This window comes from Acomys minous (assembly GCF_964271855.1).
Source record: "Acomys minous genome assembly, chromosome: 3".
NCBI classification, from domain to species: domain Eukaryota; kingdom Metazoa; phylum Chordata; class Mammalia; order Rodentia; family Muridae; genus Acomys; species Acomys minous.
The window spans coordinates 16,258,310-16,273,916 of NC_140485.1; the positions used below are offsets into that span (position 1 = coordinate 16,258,310).

General features: G+C 43.2%; 1 protein-coding gene across 4 annotated transcripts in view; it reads right to left on the minus strand.

Moving 5' to 3' along the window:
* CRLS1 (cardiolipin synthase 1) overlaps nucleotides 1-12,906 on the minus strand; it is a 20,941-nt gene extending 8,035 nt beyond the window's left edge. The window contains exons 1-3 of one of the 4 annotated variants that reach the window (XM_084776881.1): nucleotides 12,473-12,906; nucleotides 9,347-9,484; nucleotides 3,829-3,958 (exon numbers count right to left, since the gene is read on the minus strand). In XM_084776881.1, the coding sequence (XP_084633007.1) occupies nucleotides 3,829-3,958; nucleotides 9,347-9,484; nucleotides 12,473-12,763 (559 nt within the window). In that variant the 5' untranslated portion in view covers nucleotides 12,764-12,906. Of the gene's footprint in view, nucleotides 1-3,828; nucleotides 3,959-9,346; nucleotides 9,485-11,671; nucleotides 11,832-12,269; nucleotides 12,290-12,472 lie in introns of those variants that run through there. The other 3 variants (XM_084776884.1, XM_084776883.1, XM_084776882.1) reach the window with 3 other exon arrangements.
* Between the last annotated feature and the right edge of the window lie 2,701 nt (nucleotides 12,907-15,607).

Consider the following 15,607-nt stretch of genomic DNA (forward strand, 5'->3'; position numbering starts at 1 on the left):
AGGGCTCTTGGAGTCAGTCCAGCACTGGGAATTGGCAGTGTCTCTGGAGTCATTTTACTACCTGAACCATCTGGTGGACCATTTCCAAATAAATACTCCATTTGTCAAAAATATACAATTCCAATTTATGTGTTGTTAATAGCATGATTTAAAAACTAACAAAGCAAAATTAGAATGGAGGGGAGAGGTGAGGGGATGAATAAACAAGCCACACAGAAGGAAACCTTTAACTCAAGCTCTCAGTAACTGACAAGCAGATCAAATTGGGGGGGGGGGGGGAGGTCAAGATGTGAAAGATTTCAACAAGACTGAAAATTACACTTACTGAGCTTATACACAGAATACAAATTAGTACTACAGAATACCCACTTACTGAAGCACATGCTTATAAAATCTGATTGTATACCAGCTGAAAGATTAAAATCATAGAGCACAGTCTCTGAACGTTCACGTAAGCTTGAATTCATTAACAAAAGACAGAATCCACATACACTCACGACTAAAATATAGTTATTCTGGTTGTTCTGAGGATTGAACACGGGTCCTTCTGATGTTAGGTAAGTGTTCACGTCTCCAAACTAAGAAATAGTTATTAACCAGACAAAATAAATGTCAGGAAAATGTCTGTATGGACAATGGCAAAAACACAAACACAAAACGCAATGAAAAAGTGATACATAAGCAGAAAATGCAGCCTCAAATAAACTTCAGAAAAGCTGGAAAACAACAAGCAATGTGTCCCCTGTAAGGCTGTGCTGTCGATACACACAGTAGGAGCACTATCAAGAACCTAAATCAGAACAGAAAGGGACAGGAAATGCAAATAAACACTTGATTTTGAAGTTTTATACTTCAGTTTGGTAATATTTAATGATTTTGTGCTAAAATCACATTCTAAACTTTTTGGATTACATTTAAAAGATTTATTTTGTCTGTAAGCGTGTGAGATGGGAGCCATGGTGCAGGAGCTCAGAGAACTTGCTCAGCTCTCTTCCCACGATGAGGGTCCAGACCTGAACTCTGGCAGGCTTCAGGCTTTGAGGCGCCTTTACTCACTGAGTCACCTCACCAGCCCAGCAGAATGACATTACTACACTAACTTAAATAATATATCTCATGAAAATTTTAATCTATTTTTTATATTTTACTAATGCTACTAAAGAATGTTTCATTACATGTGGTTTCTTTCTTACTTCTACTAGAAGAACTGATATACAAAAAAAGGTCAAGGGAACCCAGAGTGGGGAGAGCACTATTTAATGATGAATTAAAAATTCCTGAGTCTTTTCAAACCCTTATTTGTCTCATTATAAGTCACAGAACTGGCAAACATGCGGCAAAACTAATCAAGAGAAAAACAGAAGGGAATAAGACTCAAGATGAAAATTAGAACATTACTATATAACTTATGGTACCAATAAAAAAGTTGCTACAAATAAGAAACTTAATAATGTAAGTACAATAGGTAAGCTTCTAGGTAACAAAGAATCACAATTTGCAAAATGCACACAAGATGAACTATTAAACTGAATTACTCTGGAACAATTTTTAAAAAGTATTCACCTTTCAAACTCTCCTCAATGGTTCAACAAATTCTATCAAACATCAAAATGAAAAAAGAGTAGTTGTCCCATGGACACCACCCGAGAACAGAAGGAAAAAAGGTCACTAACCTGTTTGATGAGGCTAGTAACAGCAGTGACATTAAAAACAGGGACCCGGTGAGGACAGCTATCACCAAGAAGAAATGACAGCACAGCTGATGACCCATGTGGGGAAGGGGAACTTTATCTTCACTGATGTGAGAATGTAACTACTACAAAAATCTGTACAGAGCCTCAAGAGCAGAACAGAACACCATATAACCCGGCTATGCCACTGAGTACACAGCAGGACCCTAGGCAGCACACTAGAGACCTGCACGTTTACTCCTGCACTGTTTACAAAAGCCAGGAAACAACCCACCTAGATGCTCAAAAACTTGCATTCAGTTAAAAGAAAAAGGGATTCATGACATTTGCAGCAAACAGATTGGAAATCATTATTAGGCTAAATAATCAAGACTCAAAAACAGGTTTTTCTCTTATGCAGAACTTAAAATTTTACATGGATGCATGTGCATGTTTATGCATGTATGTGTATATTTATGTTTTTGTAGGTCATAAAGCTAACAAGGAGATCCTTGAAAGAGCAAGCCCCTAAGCAAGGCGGGCCACAGAGCAGGTACTGCATCCAGGCGTAAGAGGAAGCAGAGGGGCACTAACCTGAAAATGAAAACACTGGAAGTCACTGGAAGCAAAGACTGGGAATGGCTGAAAACAATGTGTAACAAAGACGTCATGATGAAACCCATTTCCTAATAACTTAAAAAGTTAAAAACCAATAAAGATTTTTTTTTGAGAAAACAAAAAACAAAAAAACTCCAGGCTAGAGCTTGGGGATTTCGCCAGTAGTAAAACATGCCTATCAAGTGCAAAGCCGCTGGTGGGGGCAAAACTCACAAAGAACTCCCCCACAAAAAGTAAGCCAGGCCAATCTCATGAACCTGAGTGAGAAAGCTTCAACAAAACACAATCAAAGCAAATCCACCAACACCTCCAGAACACACCCTGAACAGCTGGATTGACACCAGCAACTACAGGCTGTTTCAACACTAGAAAAGCAGGAGGGCAACTCACCTCATCATAGCAGTTTAAAGGGGGAAATGCAAGACCAGTGATGTGCCAAGAACGAGTCCTCAGAGTTCCACCATAAGAAACACTTAAAGACATTTCCATGAAACACTACTAAGCTTGAGAAGAGGATCTCTATGTTAGAGCCTTGTCTGAGAGGGAGCAAGTCAGGTTTGCTCCTGCCCAGCTCAGCAAGAGACCCACAGTGTAGTGAGGAAGGTCAGAGAGATAAAGAAATAGTTATTAACCAAAGTGTCCCTTGGGCCTGGAGACAAGCCAGAAGAATGTAATGTAGTCAGAGGGACAAAGTTTCACTAGACACAGGTTACCATTAGGAAAGAAGCAGCTGCCATCACATCAATAACAACAATTATCACACACAGAGCTTAAACGCGTCCCCTGGTAAGAACATTAAGAACTACCAAATTCTTGAGAAGCAATCTATCAAAAACTTATTACTGTGTTGAAGAAAATTATAGCACCCTGAAAGGTATCATAGAAGGCCTAACTACAGTAGATACGCGGCATATTGTAACCCAAAAGACTATTGTAAAAAAATGTCAAAATTTCCAAAGAGATCTATGCATTCCATGTAACCAAATCAATCAAACCCAACAGATTTGTTTTCCCTTTGGGTAAATAATTTTAGAAAAAGCGTATTCTAATATCACGTACACTGGAATACAGTGTGAGCACAAGAGGAAGAGCCAGAGAAGCATGTACAATGCTCAAAGCAAGAGGCCATGGAGTTTCAGAGTATTCAGATAATTCATGATATGTGGATAGGACTTGAAACTGCACAATAATGAATAATGTAAAATTTTACAGATACATTCATAGTATGGGTCCCCATTATGAATAAACTGTACTTAATAAAGATAATCATGGGGGCTGGAGAGGCGGCTCTCCATAACTGGCACTGTAGACTATTACCTCAATTGATTTTAAAAAAAGTTATAAAGAAACTTTCTACTAGTGCAACAAGGGCACTAATTCTACAATAAACTGAGACAAGCAAAACAGTTGATTTAAAACTGAGGAGACACTTTAAAGTTTAAAATATATTTTGGAAGAAAATCTTTCTCTCAAGAAAAAGCCCAAGCTCCCTGCCATTGTTCTTCCCTGGTGTTTAAAGTACACAGAACAGTGTTCTTACCTGGAATAAGATCTGCATAGGTCAAGCTAACATATAAGATGCTGATAAGAACTTTATCAGCAAGTGGATCAAGAGCACTTCCCAAAGCTGATTTTTGATTGGCCCAGTTTCGAGCAATAAATCCATCCAACTGAAAATAGAAGTGTTTTTAAAATAAGCATCACAATAGGAACAGAGTAGAAAATTTGAAGTTTAAGAGATATGAGAAAAACAATTGTTCTTTCAGAAAACGCTATTAAAATCTTATTTCTTATCCCCAAGCATTCTTACTCTTTTAGTTTTTAAAATAGCAATTAGTCTGAAACAAGCATCACATATTTTTATTGTGTTCTTTCTCCTTCAAGATGTCCTACTGACTTTTCACTATTTTCACAACGTGCCCATGTGGGATGAATCCAAACATAAATGGAGAAATAAAGACCCCCACAAAAGTCACAGAAGGCAGGCTGACAGAGGGACTAAGCACCTACTCTGAGATAAAATGGCCACTGTTGCCTTTCAGGACTACTTTTTAATTGTAGTAGCTTTCATCTCACTATCTGTTTTACTGTAGTATCTGATTCTTGTGGGTTCTTATTTAAATTTGTATGTGTGTGGGAGCTCTTGATATGGGAACTGAGATTCAAACTCAGTTCTGCTGGAAGAGCAGGAAGCACTCTTTATGGCTAAGCCATCTCTTATCTAACTCAGTGTTAAATTATTTTTCAGTTTTAAATTTTTTTTGTTCAGAGGGTTAGGCTGTAGTTCAGTAAAGAGTGCTGACTGGCTAGCTTCTGTGAGGCCTGGGTTTGATGACCTGCAAAACACACACACACATACACATACACATACACATACACACACACACACACACACACACACACACACACACACACACTCTTATGTGTCACAGACACATACATATAAACATATATTGTTAGTACCACTATTCATTCAATAACTCAATGTTCTGACTATGCTAATATTACCTATATCTGAATGAAAAATGTAATCCTTTATATCTACCCTAGTTAAAATGCTAATACACGAATTACTTTTGTTGTTTGGTTTTTGTTCTTTGAGACAGGGTTTCTCTGTGTAGCCCTGGTTGTCCTGGAACTTGCTCTGTAGACCAGGCTGGCCTCGAACTCAAGAGATCTGCCTGCCTCTGCCTCCCAAGTGCTAGGATTAAAGGAGTGCACCACAACCACCTACCTTTTTTATTTCTCTTTCTCTGTCTTTCTCTACTCCTTCTCCTCCCCCCACCTCTTTGAAACAGAATCTCAGTATGTAGACCAGGCTGGTCTTGAACTCACAGAAATCCTCCTGCCTCTGCCTCCCAAGTGCTGGGATTAAAGGCGTCACCATCAGGCCTGGCAAATTACTTCTTTTACTGCTTATTTTGATTAGAAACAGTATTTTAAAGCACAGAACACACCTGGTTGCTGAGCCTTTTACCATTAAAAATTGAATCTCCAGTGTACTTTGAGAATGGGACAGACTTAGTCATTGGGACAACAAAAAAGAATCAAAACCAGGTGCTGCCTAGTTGCATGGCACAAGCCAAAAATGTCCTGTTTATCCCAGGCTTCAATGTATGGTAGTCATTTTATTTGACTTTATACTTAACAAGTGTTTGAAATTTCTACTCTTGGGCTGGAGAGATGGCTCAGTGGTTAAGAGCACTGTCTCCTCTTCCAGAGGTCCTGAGTTCAATTTCCAGCAACCATATGGTGTCTCACACTCATCTATAATGAGATCGGATGCCATCTTCTGGCATGTAAGTGTACATGCAGATAGAGCATTCATACACTAAATAAATAATAATAAATAAACCTTTAAAAAAATTTCTACTCTTCTTTCTTTATGTGCATGGTGTTTTGCTTGCATGCATGTCTGTGTCAGAGTGTCAGATCTTGGAGTTACAGACGGTTGTGACTCATGGCAGTGTGGGTGGGTGCTGGAAATTGCACCTGCATCCTATAGAAGCTGGGCCCTATTCAGTGCTCTTGACCACTGAGCCATCTCTCCAGGCCCTTTACTCTTATTTCTATGAAAACAAAACTACCTTGAATGAAATTAAAAATACCTTTTAAAGATAGTAAGTCCTCCACGTTATAAGTATTCCAGTAAGTTAAGGAGAAAGAAACGCAGGAGGGTTAAGAAGTTGGTCTAGGCCTGGGGGTGTGGCTCAGGGGCAGAGCAGTCACCTGACACATAAGGCCAAGGGCTGAACCCTCCTGGCACAACAAAACAAAACCCACCAGGACAACACAAACAGAACTGGTTCAAGTCCTGGCTTTGCGCTCCCTTCTTGCATGACCTTGAACAAGACATCTGACCTGGCTTTCTTCCTGTTTAAAAGTTAATACAGCTGGGCATAGTGGTGCATGCCTTTAATCCCAGCTCTTGGGAGGCAGAGGCAGGCGGATAGCTGTGAGTTCGAGGCCAGCCTGGTCTACAAAGTGAGTCCAGGATCACCAAAGGCTACAAGAGAGACCCTGTCTCAAAAACAAACAAACAAACAAGTTAATACCCACCTACCTTAAAGCCTTGGCTGCCTTCAGCACATGATTGATACGTATCCAGTCTCTTAGCAAGTCCTCAAAAGGCAGTTACTAACCACTCCAATGAGAATCAGAACAATCTATCAATCAGATTTCTTTTTCTTTGATGCTCCCTTCCCCTTCCCCTCATCCTATGAGGTTTTGTTTGTATTATTGTTTTTTGAGACAGGTTTTCTTACTCTGCAGCCTGGGACACACTATGTAGACCTGACTGGCCCAAAACTGCAACAATCAGTTTGTCTTTGGTGTTGGGATCACAGGCCTGCACCACAGTGGTAAGTAGATTAGAGGTAAACACGTACAACTCTTTCTCTACACCTCACTCCTCCCACAATACCATCAACATGCACTTTAGGTCTGCATGCAAATGGCTAAACACTGCTCAAGAAAAATACATAAATGGGCTGACTGACCTCACAGACTCATGACCATAACCCTTCTTTCTGTGGGCATCAATGCCTACCTACCTACATCTACTGACAATACTTATCTTCTCTTGAAATTTCTACTCTTGGGCTGGAGAGATGGCTCAGTGGTTAAGAGCACTGACTGCTCTTCCAGAGGTCCTGAGTTCAATTCCCAGCAACCACATGGAGGCTCACAACCATCTATAATGAGATCTGATGTCCTCTTCTGGCCTGCAAGACGGGTGCTTCTCTCTCATTCAATAAGGCCAGTATTATACCCATCACCTACTTCATCCCTACTAAATGCTGTCACTCTAGCCCATGGCCATGTCTAAACTCTCCTGAAAGAAAACAGTAAAAGACAACCAGTGCTTGCCCATCTTGTACCTGATACATGGCTCAGCTGTATTCATCTTGTCTCCCTTACTCAAATCCCACCCTCACCTTTTGTTATCCCCTCCCTCCTCCGTCCAGCTCCTCTCTATCATCAGTCTTTCCCCTTGGTCTTTTATTCCTCAGCTAAGGCAAAACATTGCTCAGTACATCTTTCTTTAAACCAGCCATTCCTTCGCCCTCTTTCTCTAGTCCCTAAAGAGCAAATTGTCGTTAAAAGCAGTGCCAGGCATTTACCACCCCTCATTTGCTTATCAACTTAAGCCAATCTTCCTCATACCTCTAGAAAGTTCTCATGCAGATCTCCAGTGTGCTCTGCATTTTCAGATCAAGTGACCTCAAAACAACAGCAGCACTCTTGTCACTTACCTCTGCGACATCTCACAGCCTAGTCTTCCTTTCTCACTCCCTCCTACCACCCAAGGCTTCTGATTATTTATTGCCCATTCACTTCTTCCTCTCCCTTTACTATCTCACTTAGCTATTTCCTCTTATCAGCCAACTCCCAATCAGACTTAGTGATTTCCCCCAAACCCCTGTCCTGTCTCAACTGTTCCCCATCCCTCCAAGTACCTTGGTGATCTTGTTTCACTCCCATCCAACCTATCTAGTATATTAATATCCATATTAATACTTTATTCAGGACATTATTCAAACCCAGCCACTTTCAACTCCCAACTCCAACTCCCTCTAAGTTACTTCCTCACCAGCAGTCTGGCTTCCAACTCTTGCTGGCCTGGAGCCTACTTCCCACACAATCAGATCCTGCCGTTCCCCAGGTTAAAACCAGTTAATGAAGAAGCATCAACACCTTCATGGAAAGGTACATGACATGGTACTAGTTACGTGTAGCTTCCATACACATCATATCAGTCTTGTAAATGGTGCTTCTCTCTCATTCAATAAGGCCAATACAGTAAGGCCCGATCTGCTATCCCACAAAGCCCTCACAAATTACAAATATAAAAGGTGAACCCAATATCTGAAAACAAAAAGCAAAAACTTTGCTATCTGAAATATTCCACCATCAGTCTAATGTCCTCAGACTATACAACAATGCATGGAGAGGCCTTCAGGCTTCAGAGGGCAAGCAGGACGGAAGTCAGGGGGAAGAGAGAGTAAGAGTGCGACAGTGACAAAGGAAAACTACCATCTGTGAAGGAGAGGCAAGAGCCCATGTGAAAGGCTGTATCTGATGCATATTTAGAAACACCTTCAGTAAATTCTACATTGATCACTAATGCTAATGCAAGTATTCTCTCTACTAACCATAAAACAAATGTTTTTTTAAATGTCACACAACTTTTACTTTAGTCTCATTAAATAAATATTGAGCAAACATGTTCAAAAACAAGTAGGTTTGAGGACATGTGAATTACCACCTCTTGAGGTGTTCATATTGTCCCCCCACTTTCCCTGTATGATACTGCTTCCATTTCCACATGCTTGCACAGCCCTGACCTCAAGTTTCTGCTTTATCCTCCTCCACTTCTCCCTACTGTGTCTATAGGCTTGGAATTTCATAAGTCATTTCAAGTCTTTTGTGAAAAGGTAGATGATAAATACAGTCACATACGATGGTAGTGGCCAGCCAGCAAAATAACAGAACCTTCTATCATAAAACTATTTTCCCAATTCTAATTTGATATCACACTTCCCAAATTTTTGATATCACACTTCCCAAATTGGCAGAATGATATTAAAGATCCTCTGTCTTCGTCCATGTGTTGAGGAAGTAGGAGAAAGGGTGCCCAATCCCATCTCAAACTAAGGGTTTCACTGCAGAGCAGTCACAGGTGCGTAGCGGGAGGGCAGGTTCCACGCTGGCATCAGAGCTGGCCTGCACCAGCTTGCAGGGCACATCCTGGTTCCCTAAGACCATAGTGAGCGTCCACTACTTACTTCCCTTCTCCTGGTGCGGAGCAGAGTACTTCTAGGGCAAACACAAGAGTTCCAGACCATCTCTTGATTCCACCTCTACAGCAAGCACTTGGTAAAGACCACCCTCCCCTTAGGTCTCATAAACGCAGTTCCACATGGACACACCAGACAAGTCCTTACACAAAGTACTAGATCACACTCACACTGAGGACATCCTCCAGAAAAAGCTACGGCTGTGCTACAAGGCAATTAGAAAAAAGGGAACAACAAGCAAATATATTCATAACTTACCAAATCTGTGAGGCCAGCTAAAGCAAAAACACCTAGTGCAACATTAAAATCTTCTTCAAGAATCAGATAGCCCAGCACTGGGGCCAGGCCAATTCTCGTCATTGACAACATATTTGGGATTGTCCACGGATTTTCATACTGGAAGACAAAGACAACACAATTTGAATCAAATACTGTAAATTCTACTTTTAAAAATATACGTCATTAACTGAAGGGTTAAAAAAAAACTTTAATACTTGTAAGTTCCCATAAATATATACATAAGACAAATATGCCTTATTCACCATATAAACTAAAATTTTGATGACTTCATTAAAATTCAGAATTTTGCTTTTATTTTTTAATGTTTTATTCTGAGTTTCACATCATGTACTCCAGTCCCACTCATCTTCCCATCCCCTCATATCTGCCCTTCACACCGAGCCAGGCATCAAGCTAGGATGAACGAAGGACTGCCATCTGCTCTACCCCTGACTGATATACACCACCAAGGTATCTCTTTGTCCACTGCCAGGGGGCAGAATTTTGCTTTCAAAGCAGAAGATCTGAAAGATGCTCTAAGTAGGCAAATATACTAGAATTTTGTCAGAAATAAAACCGAACTATCAGTTCCAGATACTCTCGTCCAGATACTCTGCTAAATCCCAGACAGAGATACCCAGAAACAGAGAGCTCTACAAATCCATCCAAAGCAGCCATGGAGATGTTCAGACACCTTTTTCTCCCTCAAGTAAAAAACTAAAGGTGTTCACAGCTCCCACTTGGGATTTTAACTCCTTGAAACTTCATTTGAAGCAAAGCTGTCAGAAAATGGCACTAACAAAAGAGTTCCTTGCCAGGCGTGGTGGCACAAGCCTTTAATCCCTGCACTCGGGAGGCAGAGGCAGGCGGATCGCTATGAGTTCGAGGCCAGCCTGGTCTACAAAGCAAATCCAGGACAGCCAAGGTTACACAGAGAGGCCCTGTCTCAAAAAACCAACAAAACAAAACAAAACTTCGTACACATGAAAAAAAAATCCTTTTAATGCCTTAAAAAAAGGGGGGGGGGTGGTCCTTGGTAGTTAGTTGTTCTGAAGGAAGACACTTCTTTGCTAAAGAGAAATTTCTCGAGAGCATTTAAGCTTTAAAACTCTTCAGCAGCTGAAACACCCTGCACCTCATGGTACAGAAATAGCAAGAAGACGTCTTTCCCTGGAACCTGAACTGTTTTCTCCATTGTCAAGACAACTGATTCCACCCCGAATCCCCACTCCCAACCCCCACCCCCAGATTGTTGTCTTCATAGAACCATCTTAGCATCTTTTAAAATCAGTAAATCAGTAACCAAGTCACCTGAACCTTAACCTTTTTAGAGAAAAAAAAGAAGAAGAAAAGCAGGCTGGTGAGCAGGTATGGGTACTTGCTGCCAACTCTGATAACCTGAGTTCCCAGAACATACATGGTAGAGAGAGAGCAAGACACTCCAGGGAAGTTGCCTCGATCTTTGTATGTGTTCAATAGTATGTATGCATGCACAAACCAAAGAGGGGGGGGAGGGGCAAGTGTGCAGGGTAGAGGGATATCGGTGAGGTTGTTGGAGTCAGTGGCAGAATACTGTCACAACGGCCAAATCAGAAGCAGGAGAGCCCTCACTTCTGGAATCTTCTATTAAAGAGTAGGACTACAGTACATAGGTGTACGAAAACATGCTCATTTATACCCACGTTCAAGGATTGGAATGTTTTCCGAAATTTAGAAAAGCTGTCAGGCTGGTGAGACAGCTCAGGGAGGCTGCCCCGACCTTTGCATGTGTACGGGAAAGGGTAAGTCTTGACCACACTGTGGTACAAAGTAAATCAAACAATGATCCATTATCACAGCAACTTACAAAGGCTGGGAAGAGGGAAGGGTAGCTCCTGATTAAGGACATGTGATATACAAAGCAAAAGCCAAGAATAAAGAGCTCCAAAGTTAGTCTGACATACCCACAGGGAAAGACTAAACCGAAAACTGCAGGCAACATCATCACTTCACTTGGCAAAGACACAACTATCACGGGATAGGTATTGGGGCAGTGAATGGGTTTGAGCCCTATCCAAAAAAAAAAAAAAAAAAAAAGTTCATTCGGCCTGGTGCGGTTCTACACGCCTTTAATCCCAGCACTCGGGAGGCTGAGGCAGGTGGATCTCTTAAGTTGGAGGCCAGCCTAATCTACAGAGCGAATTCCAGGACAGCCAAGGCTACAGAGAAACACTGTATTGGAAAAGAAAATCTCATATCTAGTTATTACATTTGTAAACTTAAACCACTGGGAAAGCTGAATCTAAGATTACCCAACCAGATAACCTGTGGCATACTCGGCCAACTGTGCTAGGAAGGGCTTCAGCCAGGTTGAGGGCAACTTCAAAGCATCCAGCGTTCAAGCTCCAGCGGGCTTTAAAGCTAATTCCTCAAGTTGAGACCCCTGCCGGGGTGTGGCCACCTCAGCCCATGCTGTGTAAGTGATGAAAGCAGAGCAGGACAGTGCCGCTGAAGACCTAACAATGGAAGATGTAATAATTGCACGAGCTTGCTAGCATGACATCAAAAGCCGTGCCACGCTCGTGCTCCGCTGCCTCCGGCCTGGGCAGTTATTTTATCAGGTAGGTGGACAGAGACTTCCTTCTGTTACCTCAACAACAGTCTTAAGTTTTCTATAACACAAAGTTGAAAGATCTTTTAACTACTACCTAATCTAAATAATTACTCTTCCCGCTAATGTATACGATTACCAAAGGCCAAAGGATGATGACCCCAAATCTACACAAGCGAAAAGAAGGGCCGTTCTTAAGATTCCTCCGAACTTACCCTATACATTGATAACGCTTCAAAAAGTTAAAAATAGATTTTTTTTTTAACCAGACGAGCGACAGTTATTTTTAACCAATGCAACGTGCAGACACACCTTCCAGCAACGGATGTGGGCAGAAGGGGATTAGAGCGGGTTCTAACTCAGCCAAAGACTGTCCCCAACTCGGGGCGGCCCCGAAGCTCACGGCAACCGAACGCCCTGCGCGCCGGTAACTTCCCAGAACACGGGCTGTGTGTCGCGACAGCGCGCCGACCCGGTCCCCTGCGTCCCGGGGCTCCGCCGACCCTCGCACGTACCGTGGTGGCGGCGCTCGCCGGGACCCCCCGTCCGGCTGCGGACCCCGCCGCCGCCGCTGCCGCCGCCGCCTTCCCCGCGCCCGAGCAGTGGCTCCGCGGGCCGGCGCCGGGCAGCCACAAGGCGAACGCGGCGGGACGCAGGCGCCAGCGCTCCGCCAGGCAGCCCAGGCAGCAGGCCGCGGGCGGCAGCAGGGCCCTGCGGGAGCCGCCCCTGCCCAGCCGCGCCCCCGGGGGCCGGGCGGCCACGCGAAGGGGCCCCCACGCGCCGCGCGCCACGCGCCAAGCCAGCATGGCCCCGCGGAGCCCAAGCGTCGAGCACTCAGAAGCCCCTGCCGCCGGCCGCCAGCTTCTCCCCAGAAACAGAGCGGCGCCGAGGCCTCACGGAGGAGTCCATACTAATTGCCACACTCCAGCACGGTCCACTTATACAGGTGGCCCGGAACCGCCAAGGAAGGCCGCTTTCACGACGTTTTCACGACACCCAGCAGCTCGGCTTCCCAGCGCCCCCGGGCGACAGCGGCGAGCACTTGCGGCTGGGGCTGGCGGGCAGGGAAGACGTGGCGGGTGGGTGGTTCAGCTTGTGCCTGCAGGCTAAGAAGCGCAGGTAGGAAAGACCGTGAGCTAGTGCTATGTACCACAGGAAGCCAGATATCGCAGGCCCTGGCCTGAAACTGTCTGGTGCCAAGTGGCCCGCAGGGGTGCGTGGCTCTGTATGACCACTGAAGGAGATTTAAAGTATTAGTGTTGGCATGGAAGGACCTACTCTGCTAATAGATCCAAAGTAGCAATGGAAAATGTCAATAATAGCAATCACTAATTGTTTGCTTGAGGAAAGTAATTACTGTACGAATATAGTGTATTATTTGTCCTATCGACAAGTCTAACATACGTTCTCCTATTGCCTTTACTTCGACAGGAATGAAAACCGGTGTGCAGAAGAATCTTGCTTGTTCTAAGAACTCCAAACTAGTAACAAGTCAGTTCACTGTTCTAACAATGACTACAGTATTATAAACTACACATTATTGGTACACTGGCTTCCTAACCTTACAAACATGTTTCTACCACTTGTTATATATAGCATTGGGCTTGAAACCAGGGCCTTTTAGGCACGAGGTTCCAGGTTTGTACTAGAGGAAGGGCACCATGCAGATGGATGGCCTTGCAATCTTTCCACTATTCGCCTTCAGCCCAGGGTTGAAGTTACCTTAATGTTGTCCCTAAAGCCCAAATTAAAATTGACATTTGTAGACTTGAGGAGTATTTATCAAGATCATCTTTAATTTTGTTTTGATTCTGAGGCAGGATCTCCCTGTGTGGCCCTGACTGGCCTGGACCTTGCTTTGTAGATCAGGTTGGGTTTGCAAAGGTCTAACTCTGCCCCTCAAGTGCTGGGATTAAAGGCGTGCACCACTGTGCTCAGCTATCCTTAATTTCTTGTACACATATTGGAACGCTGCTAAGAGAAAATCTAGAGACTAGTTAAAAGCACTGGCTGGCAGCCAGGTGTGGTAGTCCAGGCCTTTAATCCCAGTACCAGGGAGGCAGATATCTCTGAGTTCAAGGCCAGCCTGGTCTACAAAGTCTAGGACAGCCAGGGATACAAGAGAAACCCAGTCTCAGAAAACAAACTAACGAAAGCACTGGCAGTTCTTCCAGAAGACCCAGGTTAGATTCCTCGCACCCACATGGTGGTTCCCAACCTAACTCCAGTTCCAAAGGATCTGATGCCATTTTCTGTCCTCCATGGGAACCAGGCACACACATGGTGCACATATAAATATTCAGGCAAAACTTAAAACTTAGGAAAAGCTTTAAAAATCCATAAATGCTAAAGAGAAAACTCCATGCACAATAAAAAATTTCAGTGGTAGAGCAAACCTTTAATCCCAGTGCTTGGGAGGCAGAAGCAGGCGGATCTGAGTTTGAGACTAGCCTGGTCTACAGAGTGAGTTCCAGGACAGCCAGGGCTGTATAGAAAACCCTTGTCTCAAAAACAAAAACAAATCAGTTTCTCTTCATAATTAGGATTACATTCTCTTATATAATAGTCTTAGCCTTTGAGACAGTCTGATAGGCCATCTTTCTTCTTTGAACAATTATGTGTCACATCCCTCTTTCACAAAAATCTCCAATGCCCTGACTTTTCTGAAACAGGCTTTTAGTTCACTGACAGATTATCAGCCCTTCTTACCCTTAAACACTCAGCCTTTAAATATCACTGGTGAGGCCGGAAATGATGCTGTGTGCATTTAATCCCAACACTTGGGCAGAGGAGAAGCACTGGCAGATCCTGTGTGTCTGGGAGTTCCAGGCCAGCCTGTTTAAAAAGCAAATTCCAGGACAGCCAGGGCATACACAGAGAAACTGTCTATAAAAAAAACAACCAACCAGTAAACATTACCAACTGCTGAGATGGCTCAACTGATTAAGCCGCTTACAGCTAAATCTGACCAACTGACTTTGACCATCTCTATACTGACATCTACCATTTGCTTCCTTCAAGTCAGGTCTAGTATCTTTATGGAATTCTGTGGCATATTATCCACATTTCATTTTCATTTGGCTGTATTATTGGTTAAATACTCATCATAAGATACTGATATTTTACTTTGGTTACTCAATGTACACTGCCCTTTCTATATGTGTATGTAGGTACAGGGGTAGAATTTGATACTCAATCACTTCATCGTACTTTCTTGATGCTGGGTCTATGTATGAACTGGCTCACCCTCCAGGCTGCCAGTGAGCTTCAGGAAACTGCCTCTCCCCCATCCCCACCCCGAGTTAGGGTTACAAATGAAGCGCCTTTGGCTTTTTATAAGAGGATCAGAATTTAGGTCCTCAGGCTTTACCAACCAAGCCATCTCCCTAACTCAGCTTTTCAGTATGGTTTTTTTCATCCTTCCGGTTTTCTGAAAGTTTAATAACTTAATTTCCAAACAGTGGCTCCCATTGCTTGAATGCTTATATGCTAAAGTGTTCGTTGGCTATACATATGTAGGATGTTTTGGCTACAGGTCCAGTTCCATATGAAGCCTCTCACAAAATATGGTGAATTCTGATTGCATTGGTTGTCTCTGTGAAGCAGACGGCAGGAAAGCCCAGCAATGAGCCCGCTTCTTCAAGCCAGTG